The following is a 21279-nucleotide window of genomic DNA, read 5'->3' as shown; positions in this document are numbered from 1 at the left end:
TAGGATTTGGATATCTTTCTTAGGTGTGGGGGACATGATTCAACACACTGCAGCTACATTCTGATTAATTTACTCATATAAATCTTCCTATTTATTAATCTATCTTTAGTTATATCAAATCTACTATTAAATATATTCATTTATGGTTTTAAATTTTCAATTATTAAATTTTTATTCTTCAAAATACTTTTGTCTTTTTAAAATTTTTCTCTGCATGTTTTAAAACTGTTCTTAATTTTTGTAAATATATAGAAACATGGCTATTTATATTTTGTGTCAAGTAACTACAATATCTAAAGTTTTGTGGACCCCTTCCTATTTTGCTGTTTCTCTTGGTTCAGAGTGCCTTCCTTGTTTTCTCATGTGTTTGGTGAATTTTGATTGTGAGTAGTTCAATTTCACTGAAAATTTGCTTTTTGAGATTCATGGAGACTTGGTATTAATGTGAGTTCCTTCAGAAAGTGTGTGTATTGCTTCTGCCAGAGCCCAAGATAACTTACTTGGAACTACTTTAAATTTTTAGTTTGAGACTTTGAGAATGATTCAGACTATAAATTTGTACTTTAAGTCAACATGGTAGCTGGGTTATAAATTCAATTTCTTAAGGATATTGCCTTCCTCTGCCAAATTGCCAAGTTTCAGACAAATTTTCATGTAATCTTTGCTGAAAGTGGGTGGTATTTCTAGTTCCCTCTTACATTAAGGTAAAGCCCTTTGGAGTCTTTGATTTAAAAGAAGAAAAATCTCTGCTTAGGCTCTCCACCTTAAGCATATTTTGAAATTTGCTTCCTGTACTCCAGGTGCCACAAGACCATGAAAGCTGATACCCAAGTTCACCTAGTTTGTCAAATGTCCTCAAATTCCTCTTACCTCTCTGGTTCACATCATCACTATGTCTCTGGCTTGAGAATTTCTTACTTTGAAGCTCAACAGTTCTCATAATAAAACATTTTAAAGGTTTTATCTGGCATTTTAGTTATTTAAAAAGGGGAGTTTAGCCTACTAACATTGTCTGTTGTCTTATCAGAAACAGAAATCTTATTTTTCTTTTTGAATCAATATGGATAATTTCTGTGATTTTAGAAAATTACCTATAGCATCTACATTAAAAAATGATTAGTCTAATTTTTTAATCATATTCTCTCATGGACTTCAGAATCTTAACTATATCTGTGGTTATGGCCCAATTTTTATTTATAATTAATTTTAATTTATGGTTAGTTTATTTATAGGTGATCTTTTCTCTCTCTCTTTCTAACTTGATCAGGCCAATGATTAATAAAGACAAAAAGTGATTAAAATAAAATGTGATAATATCTATGAAGCTTCTGTGAGTGGGTTATGGAGGTAAACACAAGAGACATTTTGTGAAGAATTAAATGAGAAGATGCATGAAAGCTTTTAGCACATTGTCTCATACTTGGAAAAACCTCAATAGCTGTTAAACTTTGTAGTATTAGGAAACCTTACTTAGAGAAAGGAGAGAGTAAGAATTGCCCAGACAAAGGGGAACAGTGGAAGAGTGGGAAAAAGTTGATTAGTATTGATAAAGCCTAGAGTAACTAAATGAACTTTAATATAACTAAAGCATAGAGTAGAAGAGTGATAATTGCAGGAGGTGAGACTAAAGAGCTTAGAGTAGAGCATATCATGTAGGGTTTGGTAGACATAATAAGGAATCTGGACTTTATCCTAAGAGAACATAATTATTGAAGGGTTTCAAGCAGGAAAGTATCCTGATTATATTTATCCTTTAGAAATATTATTTTGGCTACTGTATGGAGAATAGCTTAGATAGGGTTAATAGTGGGTACTAGGAGAACAGATAGTGGATAACTGAAGGAATACAGTAAGAAATGAAATGAGGAAATGGAAGAATTTGATATTTTGTAGATGAATCCTTAGAACTTCATGACTGACTGGATGTTGAGAGTGAAGGACAGGCTAGGGTTAGGACAAAACTCAGATTTATGGCTAGGGCAATCAGAGGATTGTCTTATTCATTGATATGGGGAGCAAAGAAGAAGAGCAGGTTTGGAAGATACAATGGTAAGTTTTATTTTGTACATGTTGAATGTGAGATACTTTTGATACTCACAATACTCATGAGAATGTCTCCTCTGCTTCTTTGCCTCAGGAAAGTGTAAAAGATACAGGTTTCTCTATAAATAGCTAAGAATTTGATCAATTTTCCTTAAAGGGAGGTGGGAGAGCCTACACAAAACTTTGAGAGTAGAAACCAATTCTTCCATTCCTTTCTTTGACTCCTCTACGTTTGACTTTGTGTTAAATATGGTCTCATCGTTGGCTTTACAGAATATGGCTATCATGTAGACAATTCAATTTAGCTTCTCCTGACCCAGCAAACATGGTATAGTTGGATACCTCTCAGATAGCCCCCAGTGATCTCCACCCCATAGTATCCACACCCTTGTGAAATTTCCTCCCCTTGAATGCGGGCTCAATTTTCAACTTACTTCTAAGGAATAGAGTGCGGCACAACTGATGTGATGGCTCTCCTGAGTTAGAATATTAAAGGACTATGGCTTTTATGTTTGGGTTCTGTATTTCATGCTGTCTCTTAAATGTCTTGCTATGGGGGAAGCCAGCTGCCATCTCATAAGTCAGTGCTGTGGAAACATGCAATGTGGCAAAGAACTGATGCCTACTAAGAGCCGTAAGAGAGCTTGAGATTGTATCCTCTGCTAGTTGAGACTTGAGATGACTGCAGCTGACTTTTTGTTTGTCAAGTGAGAGATCATGAACCAGAATCACCCAGCTAAGCTGCTCCCAGATTCATGACTCACAAAAACTGTAAGATAATAAATGTTTGTTGTTTACAACTACAAATTTTGGAGTAATTTGTTATGCAGCAATAGATAAATAATATCCCTAACTTGCTCGTAAGGCAATCAGGCTGAGTCATGAAGATTGTATTTGAGATATAAGAATAAGCATGTAATGATTGAGAGATCAAAGCTATTTTATTTATTGAAGTATTAAAATAGTACCTGAACAGAATCTTATCTGACATAGAAATAACACCAGAACTCTACTGAATGTGATTATCACCTAAGCCACCAGAGATACTGATCCTGCTGAGTTTCTTCACAGTTATGTAAATCAAAGGCTGAGAGACTGGCTGAAATCAGGATGTAAATCATTGGATAGTTTCTTTTGGAAAGCCTTACAATGAATCAAAAGGAATTTTTAATAAGAAATTGAAATGAAACCTCACCTTTGGAGAAAGAGTACTCTGTCATTCCTGTAGCCAAGGCACCCAGTCAAAGAAAACATAGGATTATGACAACGATCCTGTGAATTGAGTCCTGGGGCTCTCTTAACCTTGTTTCTTACTTGACTCTGGAGAGTGGACTGGGCATGATTTAGAGGCTAAAGACTGGTTCAACAATGGGAAGATGCAAAAATTCAAGTTGCAGACCCATCCTTTGATCTTGAGCCATTAGTACCACAGATCCTCTTGGCCTTTCATGTCTGACAAATTCTCAGGTATTGGTGACATGACTGCTGCTATGAGTGGGTAAAGGACTGTCCTGCTGTCTGAAATGGGAAGTGCCTGGCCAACACCCTCTTCTCTGGTTGTATGAGACAGGGACCCAAACAGGGAAGAGATGGGAGGGGGACAAAGACACCAGTTCAGAAGGTGATCATTTAGGGCTTCATGCTACAAGTGATTTTGGATTTCCAAAGATGAAACAAGTCTCTCCAGTACAAGGCAGCTGCAGGTCACAGTCCTAGGACCTGGCTGGTTTTGTCAATCTGGCAGTTCAGAGTCAGCGCAAAGGACATCCCCAACACCTGAGAAAAGAGTTGGGAAAATGTGAGGTCTTTACATGTGGAACTATCTCACCCATGAACCCTGGGATCAGCCCCAGAGAAAAAGAAAGTGTCCGTCACACTGAGACTACTCTTGCTATCACTTTCAATTCCTTCTCAGGGTTTTGTCCTTTAATTTTAGAATGGCAATGGGGAGACAAGTGAGGGTGATGATGGCAAGGCAGTAGGGTATGAAGCATTGGGACATCTTTTGTGTCCTTAAGAAATCATAGAAGTCCTGCTGCTAGTATAACAAGTTCTGCACAAGTCAACACTTTGTGCAATGAGTCACCTCTACTCATGTCTTAGGCCTCCAAGGTTTCCAAGAAGAGAAAAATTGTTTCTCTCTCAGCTTTTTGATTAAGTCTTAGCTAATTGTGATATACTCAAGACACTTGGTATAAAAATGGTAGAAATCTCACATAATAAAAAAGAACACAAAACTACCCCCTAGCTACCAATGATTTATCAAACTAAGCAGAGAAACAATGTGGAAGTTGATTACAATTTCCATCAGCAACTTCTGCTTAGCATATAAGGCCAATTTTTCCAGTGGAATATTTTATTCACCACACGCTTTTCCAGACCAGCTGAGTGAGGGACCACAGTAAGGTTCTGCCTGGTGACATTTAACTTGATTATGAGACACTCTTATCTCTTAGGGATAAGTTGACCAGATAGATCTTACAGCATATTTTTGTATGCATTAAATTGGTAATAATGTCATTTGCTACTTGACTGGGGGAGCTCATATTTATTGAGCACATACCATGTATCTGGTACTGTTCTAAAGATTACATGACTTAACTCATTTAATCCTCAAAGTAGTCCTGTGATTAAGCTCTTACCTGGATCACACATACACAGATAGTGATGATTCCAATATACAGGAAATTGGAGTGAAACCACAGTTTTGCTTTTACATAGCAACCCTGGAAAAAATTACAAGTACAAATGATACTACTATATTATTCAACTTTGTATTAGTAGGTTTATTTGGAGAGTTTCTATTTTGCCTTATGCCAAGAGACTTAGGCCCAGTATTATATTTTCATTTTCTTTAAATGGATGAAAAAACAGGAATAAAGTAAAGAATATTAAACTACAGACTTTTCTTGTATCATTATCATTATAATTATAATTGCACCTAAATTAGAAGTCTTAGGTGTTTACTCACTGAGTTAAAATGGCTTCCAAGAGGCAGGTCAGCAACATATGTTCTGGTGGTCTTTGAACATTCACTGCTGACTTGGGGTTGACAAAGGGGACTATAGGCTATGCAATCCTAGGACTGGTTGATTTCAGCTTCTATTTCAAAAGCCAATAAACCTACCACAGCCCTACCAAGCTCCAGGCAGGTGGCTGATTGGTGGGTGTCCCAGTCTTTCTTCACAGTCTTCAAGACTGGGAAAAATTGCAGAAATGTCCAAACCATCCAAGTGGGTAACATGGGATAACAGGACCTTAGGGACTTGTTCTAGTTAGAAGATGATTTTGGATTCTTCTGTGGGCCTCATCTGAAGGTTCAAATTAAGTCAACAGTTCCATCAACACTCTCTCTCCCAACTCCTTACACCTTTGCTTATGATTCATTCTGCTAAGGAGCTGGAGGATGCTGCCATCTCCAAGGAAGGAGAGCAGGGGAACAGGTAGAAGGAGATTTTCTGCCTCAACCTTAAAATTTTACTTTCAACCATAGGAAGACCTCAATTCTCATTCTTGCTCAAGAAAAATCTAGACATAGTCTTCTGCCAGTATCACATAAACGTTTCTTTGCTAATGTCATAATTTAGAGTAAATAGATAGATTCTTAATGGCATTTCTAGACTAAATGAGCTTGTTCCTTTTTTTCTGATTTGTCTAGTTACCTGGGTTATTTTTCTGGTCTCTATTTTGTTAAAGGCTTCCTCTTTCTGGCTGGGAGGAGTAGGTCCTGTATGACTAGAGTTTCTAAGGTAATTAAAAGTTTAACCAAAGGAGTCAATAGCAGAAAAGTCTCCCCCCCACACACACACAAATTACCTTAACTTGCGGATCTGGGGGGCAAGATGCTGGTGGGCTGCCTATCCAATCACTCGTGCCATTTACACCACAACACTTCAGCTAAAAGTCAAACCCCAAAAAAGTTATGGTTAGAAAGCTAACAGAAATAAAACCACAGGTCTTGGGAAAAAGGTGGACCCTTCAGCTCTGACTCTATAGCAGAAAATCTAGAATTGGCCTGACTACAATGTTCCTTAGAACTAAGCACTTTCAAATCTGTTATACCATTTCACTCACATAAAACTTCTTCAAGTAGAGAGGTAATACTTAATTTATTCACATTTTACAGATTAAAAAAACTCAGGCATACTGGGGACTTTATAATGGAAGGATCAGACTGACCATACCTAGACCCCTAGGCTGTTAGCATACTGATGCCATCTTAGGCCTTTTATAGTTTTTCCTGTCCTACAGCGAACCCTACCCAGGATTGTACTGTGCAGTAAATCATTTCTCTATCATCAAGGGCTTTGTAATTAATAGATATTGTGGTCTCTATGCTCTGTTAGTCCACAAATAATAATGAAAATCTTTGTTGACATATGCTCAGCTCCCACAAGACTAGATACCCATTCATGAATCTTGACTTAGGAATGGCTGTTCTGTTTCCAAGCACTTACCTTCAAACCCTCAGTTAACTATAAAATTGTCCCAGTAACCCCTTGGCAGTGCAGAGTGCAGCTGCAAATGCTTCCAGATTATTGTCCACCTGATTCCAATCCCTGTGAATAAGTCACCCTATAACAAACTGATTCAGTGATTATATGGAGCTGTCTGCCTTGTTTTTTGGCCTAAAGATGTCTTTTGAGTTCAGTAGGCACTTTTCATTCCCTCCATCCCTGGACAATTGGTAGGCCAGGCAGGAGACAGAAAATGATGCAGAAATGGATACGGGGGCCAAGCAAGGAAAAGCTCATTATCAGTAGGGGAAATCACACACTGGCCAGCCATTTCCATGTGGCGTGATCTGGTTACGTTTATGGAAAACTTCAGGCTGGTGCAAGAGTACCCTGAAAAAGTGAAGGGCTCACTAGATCTATTAAGCGGTTGGAAAATGCAAATGGAAAAAAAGTGAGCAAGCTATTGCAGCTGTTGCATGGCCTTTGTTCTGCGGTTTAAGGATGAGCGCAGACAAGGAATTACAGTTCAGCTGGGAACTAGAGAAGACTAAAGAGGCACTAGCACTAGACAGGGATGTCTGGATGGCATGTTCTGCCACTTCAGACATTTTTTCAAAGAAAATACAACAGGAAGAATATAGTGAAGTGATGGGATGTAAGATAGCTAAATGTAGGGCCATAGGCTGCCCTGTTCAAAGGTGAGGACTATTATTTCACAGGAGAACTGGGACTCGAAGAGGTGGAATCCTTGGGCTAATGACTTGTCAGAAGACAAGGACATAACTATGGAGGAGGAAGAGGACCTATGGGCCTGGCTTCTGATCCAAACTAAATCACAGGCCACTAGAGAACGAAGAGATAATAGAGAGGAAATCCTTATGAGCCAAAAAGCAACCATGCGGGAATTTTCCTCCCTGAATTAGTAGAATTAACCAGCAGATTTAAACAAGAGTGAGGACTGCATTGCAGCCTAGGTGCTCCATTTATGGGATACTAGGGGAGATGGCATTATGTTAAACGGGTAAAATGGCTTTGGTTACAGCACAGCCTGCCTTCTGGCACTGTTTGTATGTGACTGAGGTGGGAGAAAATTGAGGGCACCCAGCCAACTTGATTGAATGGATTCATGTAGGTATAGATATGATTTGGCCAAATGAGAGAGAAGAGCTGTCACCCCCTAAGATGGGCATCTATGGAAAAGTTACAAGAAATAGTGAGGGAATTAGGAATGAAGTGTGCTATCTATGCTCTTAATTTCCAAAGACCTAAAGAGGAGTTATTTACAACAGGCATGAAGGATTGTATCTTGCAGTCCACTCCAAGAGTTTGGTAGGGAAACTTAGATTCAGTTTTGGCTCCAGTGGTTAATCCACTCATTCATATGGTGGTGGCCATGATAGCTGATCTAAATGACACTGAAAGGATCCAACATAGGGAAATAGATAATTAGACTTAGATAAAGCCAAAGAGAAAAAACAAAACATGAGGAAACTAAAGAAAGGGGCCTGACTAGAATTTCTTGCAAGCAATTGTGGCAAGACCTGGTATTAGCCAGGACCCCTAAGGAGAATACAGATAAACAACCTAAGTCGGTCCTTTTAAACTTATGGAAAGTATTAACCTAAAGAAAAACAGTTTAAACTGAAAAATTGTGCTCTACGCTGGAATTTGACACAACATTGTAAAATGACTTTAACTCAATAAAAAAAAGTTTTAAAAATAAATAAAGAAAATAAAGAAAAACAGTTTACTCCTCTGGCAACAAGAGAAAAAGAAGAATGGCACAACCCAGTGGTCTACCACTGAGAGAAGATGAAGAACAGGGGTGGATACCCCCAACTCCTAGGGAGTAGGAGTGGGGTCAATGTTGCTCCTTGGAGGGGATGAATGGAGGCCCCATGATGAACAGACTATTGTTCCTGCATCAATAAAAAGATTGTTCTGGCTTTAGTGGATACTGGTGCCAAGTACACCCTGATTTGTGGGAATCTATCCAAGTTCCAAGGGGAAAAATGAGCCATTGATGGAAATGGAGGCCAAATGTTGTAGTGAAACAAATGAACTTGTATTTACAAATTGGAAGATTGCCTCCCTGATTCCTTTTGTTTATTTTTACCCATACCTGAGTATACTTCAGGTATGGATGTCCTACAAGACCTGGACCTCAAAAGGCAAGTTCTGCTTTTGGATCAGAGAGCTCAAGCCTGTAATCAAGGGTTATGCTAAATAAGGCCCCATGAAGTTGCCTATCCCCTGGAGATTGATGACAACAAAACAATATCACTTACCTGGGGGACAGGAATAAATAACAGCTATCATGAAGGAATTAGAGAAAGTGGTGGTATATGACTAGCACAAAGCCTTTTCAGTAGCCCCATGTGGCTGGGGGAAAAACCAAGCCCCACCTGGTACATGACAGCAGACTACAGAGAATTAAACAAGGTAGTACACCTTATCTATGCAGCAGTTCCATAGAACTCTTGAGTATGCTCTCTTCCTCTCTTAAAACATAGCATTGTGTCTTTCTTAGATTTGTCTAACAACTTTTTCAGCAAACTCTTAGATAAGAGGTCCCAGGACCAGTACACCTTCACATGGTAAGGGAGACAATGGACTTTTACTGTCTTACCCCAAGGTTATCTGCATAGTCCTGCTATATGTCATGGGATGGTGGCCCTGGGCTTGGAGAAACGGGCTCTCCCTCCCTCTTTAGTTCTCTGTCATTACATTGATCATATTTTGTTAGCCTGTAATGGCTTGTTTTCTCTTTCCTAAGCCTCTGCATCTCTTCAGGAACATTTAAACATGGGGATGGGAGTTAAACCCTGAGAAGGTGCAAGGACAGGTACAATCAGTAAAGTTTTTTAGCTGATTTCTTGGCAGAAACTTTGCAGGCCAGAAGGGAGTGGCATGACATATTCAAAATGCTGAAAAGGAAAAACCTGCAACATAAGATACTCTACTTTAGGATGGAAGGAGAGTTTTAAAATTTCTTACATTAGCCAAAACTAAAAGAGTTCATTGATACAAAACCTACCCTAAAATAAATTTTAAAAGATTTTCTCCAAGTAGCAAAGTAAGGAAGCTACAGAAAAGGGAAAATCTAACTAGAAAAGGCAAATATATAGTAAAGACTAAGGATCAACCACTTAAATAAGCCAGTATAAAGATTAAAAGACAAAAAATATAAAAGTAATTATAACTATAATAAGCAGTTAAGAGATAAACATGAAGATGTAAAATAGGACAGCAACAAATACAAAATTTCAGTTAAGGGAGTGAAAAAAAGTAGATCTTTTAGAATGTGTTTGAACTTAAATGACTACCAGTTTAAAACAAGTAGAAATACCTATAGGTCAACATATATAAACCCAATGGTAACCACAAATTAAAAACCAACAATAGACACACAAAAACCAAAAAGAAAGGAACACAAGATGCTACTAAAGAAAATCATCAAACCACAAGGGAAGAAAGAAAAAGAAGAAGAAATGAACAGAGAAGAACTACAAAAACAACTGAAAAACAAGTAATAGGATGGCAATAAGCACATATCTATCAATAATTACTTTAAATGTCAATGAACTAATGTTCCAATCAAAAGTAATAGGATGGATGATTGGATTAAAAAAAGGCTCTTCTATGTGATGCCTATAAGAGATTCACTTGAGAGCTAAAGTCACACACAGACTGAAAGGAGGAGATGGAAAAAGATATTTCATTCAAATGGAAATGATAAGAAAGCAGAGGTAGCAATACTCATATCAGACAAATGGACCCAAAAACAAAAGGTGTAGCAGAAGATAAAGAAGGGCATTATACAATGACAAAGGGATAAATTCAAGAGGACATTACACTTGTTAAATGTATGCACTAATACAGGAGCATCTAAAAGTATAAAGCAAATACTAACTGTCATAAAGGAAGAAATTGACAATAATACAATATTAGGAGACTTTAACACCCCACTTACATCAATGGAGAGATCATCCAGACAGAAAATCAAAAAGGTGATACTGGTCTTAAATGACACAATAGACCAGTAGAACCCAGTAACTATCTATAGGACATTACATTCAAAACCATCAGAATACACATTCTTTTCAACTATATTGGAGCTTTCACCAAGATAGATCACACACTAGGCCACAAAACAAATCTTAACACATTTCAGAGGATAAAAAATTATATCAAGCATTTTTTTGTACCACCATGGTATGAAACAAGAGATCAATGACAGAAAGAAAAATGGGAAAAGAATACTAAAAAAAAAAAAAAAAAAAAAAAAAAGCTACTAAAAAAAAAAAAATGAGTCAATGAAGAAATCAGGAGGGGATTAGAAAATATTTTGAAACAAATGAAAATGGAAACACAATGCTCCAAAATCTATGGGAGATGCAGCAAAAACAGTGAAAAAATGGAAGTTTATAATAATTCAGGCCTTCCTAGAGAACAAGAAAAATCACAAATAAACAATCTTACCTACCACCTAAAGGTCTTAGAAAGAGAATGGCAAAGCCCAAAGTCAGCAGAAGGAAATAAATAACAAAATCAGTGAAGAAATAAATGAAATAGAGATTTTTTAAAATAGAAAAAAATCAATGAAACCATAGATTTTTCTTTCTTTCTTTCTTTTTTTTTTTGAAAAGTAACTAAAATTGATAAACCTTTAGCTAGGCACACCAAGAAGAAAAGAGAGAGGACCCAAATAAACAGAATAAGGAATGAAAGAGGAGAAATAACAACCAATACCAGAGATAGAAAAAATAATGGGAGTACTACAAATAGTTATATGCCAACAAATCATGCAACCTAGAAGAAATGGACAAATTTATAGAAACAAAGAACCTGTCAAGACTGAATCAAGAAGAAACAGACAATTTTAACAGACTGATAACTAGAAGTGAAATTGAATTTGTAATTTAAAAAAAGAGCTTCCCAGAAAACAAAAGTCCAGGACCACATTTTCACGAAGGGAATTTTACCAAACATATAAAGAAGAACTAATACTACTCTTCTTAAGATATTCCAAGAAATTGAATAGAATGGAACAATATCAAATTCATTGTATAAGGCCACAATTATCCTGATATTAAAACCAGAAAAAGATACTATAAAAAATACAGGACAATATTTTTGATGAATATAGATGCAAAAACACACAACAAAATATTAGCAGAGTAAATCCAACAATATATAAAAAGGATCATACACCATGACCAAGTTGGATTTATTCCAGGGACACAAGGATGATTCAATATTTGAAATCAATCAGTGTGATACACCACATTAAGAAAGAGAAGGATAAAACTCACGTGATTATCTCAATAGATGTAGAAAAAGAATTTAACAAAATTCAATATCCATTCATGATAAAATTTCTCATCAAAGTGAGTATAGAGGAAACACACCTCAGCATAATAAAAGCCATTTATGACAAACCCACAGCCAGTGGTGAAAAGCTGAAAGCCAGCATTATCCTAATAGCAAAATCAGACAAATATATTACAAGGAAAGAAAACTAAGGACAAATGTCTCATGAACATAGATGCAAAAATCCTCAAAAATTTGAAATTGAATCCAAAAAGTATGTACAGGAGCATACACCATGACCAAGCAGGATTTATTCCAGACTTGCTGATTCAACATTTAAAAATGAATAAGCTCTAGAGATCTCCTATATAACCTAAACACTACTGATTATTGTACCTATAATTAACAATAATGTGCTGTTAAGTTTGTAAAGAAGATAGATCTCATGTTAAATGTTCTCATCACAATAAAATTGAATTAAGGCTAGGTCAACATTAGATAATCAATTAATGTAATTTGTTGTATCAACAAACTGAAAAAGAAAAATCATATGATTGTAGCCAGCCATAGATGCAGGAAAAGCATTTGACAAAATCCAACACCCGTTCATGATTTAAAAAAAGACTCAGCAAACTTGGAATAGAATGGAACTAGCTTAACTTGATAAAAAAAAAAAAACTACAAAAAAAAATACAGTTAGCATCATGCTTAGTGGTAAGAAACCTGAAGCTTTCCCACTAAGATCAGGTACAAGTCAAGGATGTCCCCTCTCACCAATCTTCTTCAACATTATACTGGGAGTCTTTGCTAATTCAATAAGGCATAAGAGGCATAAAGAAAGGATGAAAGAAAGAGAGAAAGAGAAAGAGAAAGAGAAAGAGAAAGAGAAAGAGAAAGAGAAAGAGAAAGAGAGGAAGGAAGGAAGGAAAGGAAGGAAGGAAGGAAGGAAGGAAGGAAATACAGATTGGAAAGGAAGACATAAAACTGTTTTTGTTCACTGGTGAAATGATTAATTATGTAGAGAATCTGAAAGAATTAACAAAAAGATTCCTGGAACTAACAAACAATTATAGTAAGGTTGCAGGATACAAGGTTAATATACAAAAATCAGTTGTTTTTCTATATTGCAACAATGAATAAATGGAATTTGAAATTAGAAACACAATACCATTTACATTAGCATCCCCCCAAATGAAATACTTAGGTATGGATCTAACAAAATAGGTAAAAGATCTGTATGAGGAAAACTCTGATAAACAATCAAAGAAGAACTAAATAAATGGAGAGATATGCCATGTTTATGGATAGGAAAACTCAATATTATTAACATGTCAGTTCTTCCCAACTTGATCTATAGATTAAATGCTACATCAATCAAAATCCCAGCAAATTATTTAATGGATATCAAACAACTGATTCTAAAGTTTATGTAGAGAAACAAAAAACACAGAATAGACAATACAATATTGAAGGAAAAGAACAAGATGGAAGACTTACACTACTCAACTTCAAAACTTACTATAAACCTACTATCAAGACAGGATGGTATTGATGAATAAATGGACAAATAGTTTTAGAGAGTCCAATAACAGACCTGCATATAGTCAACTGATCTTTGACAAAGAAGCAAAGGCAATACAATAGAGAAAAGATAGTCTGTTCAACAAATGGTGCTGGAATAACTGGACATTCACAAGCAAAAAAAACGAAAAAAAAAAAAAAAGAAAAGAAAAAGAAGAAGAATCTAGACAGATAGCTTACACCCTTCACAAGAATTAACTCAAAATAGATCATAGAGCCAAAAGTAAAACACAAAACTATAGAAATCCTAGAAGATAATATAGGAGAAAACCTACATGACCTTGGTTGTGATGATACATTTTTAGAAACAACACCAAAGGTCTTATCCATGAAAGATGTAATTAATGAGCTGGACTTCATTAGAATTAAAATTTTCTGTTCTGCAAAAGCGGTGTCAGGAGAATTAGAAGACAAGCCATAGACTGGGAGAAAATATTTGCAAAAGACATCTGATAAAAGACTTTTATCTAAATAGTTATATATTTTTAAAAACCACTTAAAACTTTACAATAAGAAAACAACAAACCTGATTTAAAAATGAACTGGACCAAGTGCCAAGATGGTGGAGTAGAAGGACGCTCATAGCTCACCCTCTCCCACAAGTACACCAAAACTCACATCCACGGACCCACTCAGCCAACCAGAGCACCTGCCAAACTCCAACAGAACATCACCCTCTTCAAAAGAATCTGGTAGGAGAAAAGGAATAAAGAAAGAAGAAAAAGAAAAACAGTGTGGGACTGGTCCCATGGGGGAGGGAGCAGCAAAGAAGGAATAGTGCTCATTCACTGAATCTCCCCCTCTCCAACAGAGAGGCCAGCAGGACAGAGGGGGAACCTCTGAGGCTCTGTTCTGTATGGAGCAGCCCTTGACCGACAGAACTAAGTTAAACAGGCATAGAAAGTCTCCGAAACTCCCAGCCTTAGAGGCAAAGTGGCAGGTGGGGGATGGGACAGGCTGCTCAAGACGGGCGGAGGACTGGGGCAGCTACACTGAGGCACCTCCGGGGGACTTCAGGGTGCTGTGTACCATGGATGAGTGGGTACACAGGGCAGAACAACCTGGGCCCTCCATAAAACAACATGGCTGATGTGCCCTGGGGGGAAGTGTGCCATACCCCCATCTCTAAAACCCACCCAAGGTTTTTGGGAGAAGAGGGGCAGGGCTCAGGCACAGCTGCCATATCCTCTGGCGCTTAACACCCAGGCAGGGGTGGGGTTGAAACCTGAATCTGTACCTAAGGGCTTAGCAGCCTCAAAGGCTGGACAGAGAATTGTCTACAGCCCCAGGCAGATAGGATCTTTCTGCCCATGTACCTCAGAGAACTTGCTCCACCAAGACAAAAAGACAAACAGGGAGCTGAGTTTTGGCACGGACCAGGGGCAGGACTGTCCCACCATCTTCCCCAGTCTTCAACAAGGCCACCTACAGAGCGCAGACCTCAGGCAGAGTGGGCAGCTTCACAGAGTAGGGGAGCAACCTGCGGCAGGAGAGGGCAGGCGGCCACCCGCCTTCCTGGCAGGAGCACAGCACCTGACTGCAGTGCTGGGAGGGGATGCAATCTGCTTGCCGAAAGGCACTGGGAGCAGCACTGATGAGGGGCGCAAACAGAGGGCCTCTGGAAGCAGCAGGCTGAGTTTGCAAAACAGTGAAGACAGAAAGACTTCTCAATAAAATCATTAAGAGCTTACAGTCTCCACAAGAAAACATCCCCCCTCTTTTTTTTAATCTTTTAAAAAATCTGTTATATTTTCTATTGCCTTTTTAATTTTTACTTTTTAAAAAATTGTATATGCTTCCAGTTTTAATCCCTTTAAAATTTTTCTTTTAAAATATTATTATTATTATTTTTAAAAATCCACCACATTTCATTTTTATTTCTCTTGGTTTTGATTTCCTGTTATTGATTATACACAGGTTTCAAATATCATTTTTTTGCTCTTTTCTCCTTTTTTTTTAAAGCTTTTAAAAGATGTTTCAACTCGACTGATAGTCTGATTCAAATTTCTCTTCTATTATTGATTATACATGGTTTTCAACCTTTTTTTTCTCCTTTCTTTTAAAATTCTCTTTCTCTTTTTTTTAAAGTTTTATTCCTGCATAGGAGTTAGATAGATAAATAAATAAACTCCTTAAGGACCGCAATAGATAACTGATACTCCATAAGCCACAATGCCAGAGAGATATGAGCAAGATGAAGATCCAGAGGAACCACTCCCAATTAAAAGAGCAAGAGAAATCCCCTGAAAGAACAATCAATAAAGACATCGATAGCCTACTAGATCAAGATTTCAAAAAAGGAGTGATCAAAGTACTGAAGGAATTAAAAGACATAGTATTTAGAGATATAAAATATGTCAAAAATGAAATTGAAGCTATAAAGAAGAGCCAAGTAGAATTGGTAAACTCACTTGCTGAGATGAGAGCTGACCTAAAGGCTGTACAAAGCAGACTAGATAATGCAGAGGAATGAATAAGTGACCTAGAAGACAGGACAACAGAAAGCCCTAGTCAGAAAAGCTGAGAGAAAAAAGGTAAAAACCAATGAAAACAACATAAGGGACCTATGGGATAATATAAAGCGTGCTAATCTTCACGTAATAGGAGTTCCAGAAGGGGAATAAAAAACAAAGGGGATTGAAAAGGTATTGGAAGAAATCATGACTGAAAACTTCCCAAAACTAAAGAAGGAATCAGATATCCAAGCACAGGAGGCTCAGAGGGTCCCAAACAGGAAGAACCCAAATAGACCCACACCAAGATGACATAATCAAGATGGCCAGAGTCACAGATAAAGAAACGATCCTAAAAGCAGCAAGAGAAAAACAGAGTGAGTTACAAGGGAAGCCCCATAAGGCTCTTAGCTGATTTCTCTACACAAACACTACAGGCCAGAAGGGAGTGGCAAGATATATTCAAAGTCCTGAATGAAAAAAGATGCAGCCTAGGATCCTTAATCCAGCAAGGCTATCCTTTAGAATAGAAGGAGACATACAGAATTTCACACACAAGCAAAAACTAGAAGAGTTTAGCAACACTAAACCCATGCTAAAAGAAATATTGAAAGGTCTACTCTAAATAGAAAAGAAGCAGGATGCTATAGAAATGAAAATCTCATAACTAGAAAGGTGATAACTCATGAATTACAAATAAAATAAACACAAAATTGTAAAATAAGACATCTAAATCATTAAGAGTGGGAGAGGGAAGCAATAAAATATAGAGTATTTTTTGTTCTTTCTTTTTTAAGAAAGCTTTTTTAAGTTTTGTTTTCAGTAGGATGGGTTTGAAATTATATTACTATCTGTTTAATACAAACAGTTATAGTAATGGGTTAATAGACTTACAAAAAAAGGGTAACCACAAGCCAAAAACTTACAAGTGAATCACAAAAACTAAATAAAATGCAAGATAATATAAACAAAAATTACTAAACCACAAAAGGAAGAAGAAAGGAACAAAGAGGAAATACCAAATCAACTGCAAAAATAAGTTCAAAATGGCAATAAACACACATCTCTCATTAATTACTGTAAATGTTAATGGACTAAATGCTCCAATCAAAAGACATAGAGTGGCAGACTGGATAATAAAGCAAGAACCTTCAATATGCTGCATACAAGAGGCTCACTTTAGGGAGAAGGACACATATAGATTGAGAGTGAAAGGATGGAAAAGGATATTCCATGCAAATGGAAAAGCCAAGAAAGCAGGTGTAGCAATACTGATTCCAGACAAAACAAAGGCCATAAAGAAAGATAAAGAAGGACATTTTATAATGATTAAAGGAGTAATACAAGATGAGGATATTACACTTTTTAATATATATGCACCCAATATAGGAGCACCTAAGTACATAAAACAATTAGTAACAGAGATAAAGGGGGATATTGATGGGAACACAATCATTGTTGGAGATTTTAACACCACATTAACATCACTAAACAGATCTTCCAGACAGAAAATAAATAAGGCAACAGAGAAATTAAATGATACAACAGAAAAATTAGATTTGGTGGATATTTTCATAGCATTACACCCCTCAAAAATAGGATAAACAGTCTTTTCAAGTGCACATGGAACATTTTCTAGGATTGATCATGTACTTGGGCACAAAAGAAACCTCAACAATCTTAAGAAGATAGATATTATCTCAAGCATCTTTACTGACCACAATGCCATGAAACTAGAAATCAACTATAGAGAAACAAAGGAGAAAAAAAAGAAAGCATAGAGATTAAACAATATACTATTAAAAAAAAAAAACAATGGGCCAATGATGAAACCAAAGTTGAAGTTAAATATACCATGAGACAAATGAAAACACTACCACACAAAATTTATGGGATGAAGCAAAGGCAGTGATAGTGATATAGGCCTTCCTCAAAAAAGAAGAACAATCTCAAATAAACAATCTAACCCACCCGCTAAAAGAATTAGAAAAAGAAGAGCAAAATACCCCAAAAGGCAGCAGAAGGAAGGAAAGAATAAACATAATAAACATTAGGGAGGAAATAAATAAAATAGAGATTTAAAAAAATTGAAAAAAATCAATCAAACCAAAAGCTGTTTTTTTGAAAGAGTAAAATTGACAAACCTCTGGCCAAACTCAAAAGGAGAAAAAATAGAGAGCACAAATAAGCAAAATAAGAAAAGAAAATGGAGAAATTACAAATAACATAGAAATACAGAATATCATACGCGAATATTATGAAAAACTATATGGAATCAAAATGGATAACCTAGAGGAGATGGACAAGTTTCTGCAAACATAAAGTCCACCAAGAGTGAACCAAGAAGAAACTGACCACTTGAACAAACCTATCACTAGAAATGAAATCGATTTTGCAATAAAAAAAACCTCTCTACAAATAAAAGTCCAGGACCGGACGGCTTCACCAGGGAATTCTACCAAACATACAAAGAAGAACTCTTACCAGTCCTTCTCAAACTCTTCCAGAAGATTGAAAAGGAGGGAATACTCCCAAACTCATTCTATGAAGCCACCATCACCCTGACACCAAAACCAGGAAAAGACACTACCCAAAGAATTATAGGCCAATATCACTGATGAAAATAGATGCCAAAATCCTTACCAAAATATTAGCAAATAGAGTCCAACAGCACATAAAAAAGATTATACATCATGATCAAGTGGGGTTCATCCCAGGGACACAAGGGTGGTTCAACATATGCAAATCAATCAATGTAATACATCACATCAACAAGAGAAAGGACAAAAACCACATGATCATCTCAATAGATGCAGAAAAAACATCTGATAAAATTCAACACCCATTTATGATAAAAACTCTCACCAAAGTGGGTATAGAGGGAACATATCTCAACATAATAAAAGCTATATATGACAAACCTACAGCCAGCATAGTACTCAACGGTGAAAAACTCAAAAGCTTCCCACTAAAATCTGGGACAATATAAGGCTGCCCACTATCACCACTCCTATTCAACATAGTCTTGTAGTCCTAGCCACAGAAATCAGGCAAGAGAGAGAAATAAAAGGGATCCAAATTGGAAAAGAAGAAGTAAAAGTGTCACTATATGCTGATGACATGATACTATATATTGAAAACTCTAAAAGGTCCACACAAAAACTACTAGAACTGATTGAAGAATTCAGCAAGGTAGCAGGTTACAAGATTAACGTTCAAAAATCAGTTGCATTTCTTTACACTAATGATGAATCAACAGAAAAAGAAAGTAAAGAAACAATCCCCTTTAAAATAGCACCCAAAGTAATAAAATACCTAGGAATAAATCTAACCAAGGAGGTGAAAGAATTATACACAGAAAACTTTAAACCATTGATGAAGGAAATTAAAGAAGACTTTAAAAAATGGAAGGATATCCTATGCTCCTGGATCAGAATAATCAATATTGTTAAAATGGTAACACTGTCCAAGGCAATCTACAGATTTAATGCAATCCCTATCAAATTACCCAGGATATAGTTCACAGAACTAGAACAAATCATAATAAAATTTATATGGAACCACAAAAGACCTAGAATTGCCAAAGCATTACTGAAGAAAAAGAAAGAGGCTGGAGGAATAACTCTCCCAGACTTCAGACAATACTATAGAGCTACAGTAATCAAAACAGCATGGTATTGGTACAAAAAGAGGCATATGGACCAATGGAACAGAATAGAGAGCCCAGAAATGAACCCACAAACTTTTGGTCAACTCATCTTCAACAAAGGAGGCAAGAATATACAATGGAATAAAGACAGTCTCTTCAGCAAATGGTGTTGGGAAAACTGGACAGCAGCATGTAAATCAATGAAGCTAGAACACTCCCTTACACCATACACAGAAATAAACTCAAAATGGATCAAACACTTAAACATAAGACAAGATACAATAAACCTCCTAGAAGAAAATATAGGCAAAACATTATCTGACATACATCTCAAAATTGTTCTCCTAGGGCAGTCTACCCAAGCAATAGAAATAAAAGAAAGAATAAACAAATGGGACCTAATGAAACTTACAAGCTTCTGCACAGCAAAGGAAACCATAAGTAAAACATCAACCTACAGAATTGGAGAAAATTTTTGCAAACCATGAAACTGACAAAGGCTCGATGTCCAGAATATATAAGCAGCTCATACGACTTAATAAGAAAAAAATGAACAACCCAATCCAAAAATGGGCAGAAGACCTAAACAAGTAATTCTCCAAGGAAGACATACAAATGATCAATAGGCACATGAAAAAATGCTCAATATCACTAATTATCAGAGAAATGCAAATCAAAACTACGATGAAATATCAGGTGTAGCAGTCAGATAGGCCATCATTCAAAAGTCCACAAATGACAAATGCTGGAAAGGCTGTGGAGAAAGGGGAACCCTCCTACACTGCTAGTGGGATTGCAGTTTGGTGCAGCCACTGTGGAAAACAGTATGGAGATTCCTCAAAAGACTAGGAATAGACTTACCATATGACCCAGGAATCCCACTCTTGGGCATATATCCAGAAGGAACCCTTCTTCAAAATGACACCTGCACCCCAGTGTTCACAGCAGCACTATTTACAATAGCCAAGACATGGAAACAGCCTAAAGGTCCATCAACAGATGACTGGATAAAGACGATGTGTTATATTTATGCAATGGAGTACCATTCAGCCATAAAAACCGACAACATAATGCCATTTCCAGCAACATGGATGTTCCTGGAATGTCATTCAAAGTGAAGTAAGCCAGAAAGAGAAAGAAAAATACCATACGAGATCACTCATATGTGGAATCCAAAATAAACGAACAATAAAAACACAAACAGACTCATAGATATTGAATACAAACTTGTGGTTGCCAAGGGGGTGGGGGGTGGGGAGGGAAAGACTGGGATTTCAAAACGTAGAATAGATAGACATGATTGTACTGTATAGCACAGGGAAATATATACAAGATCTTGTGATAGCTCACAGTGAAAACAAAAATGTGACAATGAATATATGTATGTTCATGTATAACTGAAAAATTGTGCTCTACACTAGAATTTGACACAACATTCTAAAATGACTATAACCCAATAAAAAAAAGTTTAAAAAAATGAACCAAAGACCTTAACAGATACCTCACCAAAGAAGATATACAGATAGCAAATAAACATATAAAAATTCACATCAGATGTCATCAAGGAAATGAAAATTTAATCAGTAAGCTTTCAGTATCTATCTATTAAGATGGTCAAAATCTGAAACAATGACACTAAATTCTAGTGAGCATGTGAAGCAACGGGAACTCTCATACATTGCTTGTGGGAATCAGAAATGGTAGAGATGCTTTGAAAGACAGTTTGGAGGTTTCTTAGAAGATTAAACATACTCTTACCATATGATCCAGCAATCATGCTCCT

At 36.6% G+C, this 21279-nt stretch overlaps 1 protein-coding gene across 2 annotated transcripts in view; it reads right to left on the bottom strand.

Annotated features, from left to right (window-relative positions):
• Nucleotides 1–2965: 2965 nt before the first annotated feature.
• The window catches only part of CD53 (CD53 molecule), a 40898-nt gene continuing 22584 nt past the window's right edge, over nt 2966–21279 (bottom strand). For both annotated transcript variants that reach the window (XM_010948284.3, XM_074370143.1), the window contains 3 exons: nt 5860–5940; nt 4686–4769; nt 2966–3819 (listed from right to left, as the gene is read on the bottom strand). In XM_010948284.3, coding sequence (XP_010946586.1) covers nt 3748–3819; nt 4686–4769; nt 5860–5940 — 237 coding nt within the window. In that variant the 3' untranslated portion in view covers nt 2966–3747. The remainder of the gene's footprint in view (nt 3820–4685; nt 4770–5859; nt 5941–21279) is intronic.

This window comes from Camelus bactrianus, chromosome 9 (genome assembly GCF_048773025.1).
Source record: "Camelus bactrianus isolate YW-2024 breed Bactrian camel chromosome 9, ASM4877302v1, whole genome shotgun sequence".
Lineage (NCBI taxonomy): Eukaryota > Metazoa > Chordata > Mammalia > Artiodactyla > Camelidae > Camelus > Camelus bactrianus.
The sequence above is the reverse complement of the archived record's forward strand: the minus strand, read 5'-3'. Positions and strand labels throughout refer to the sequence as shown.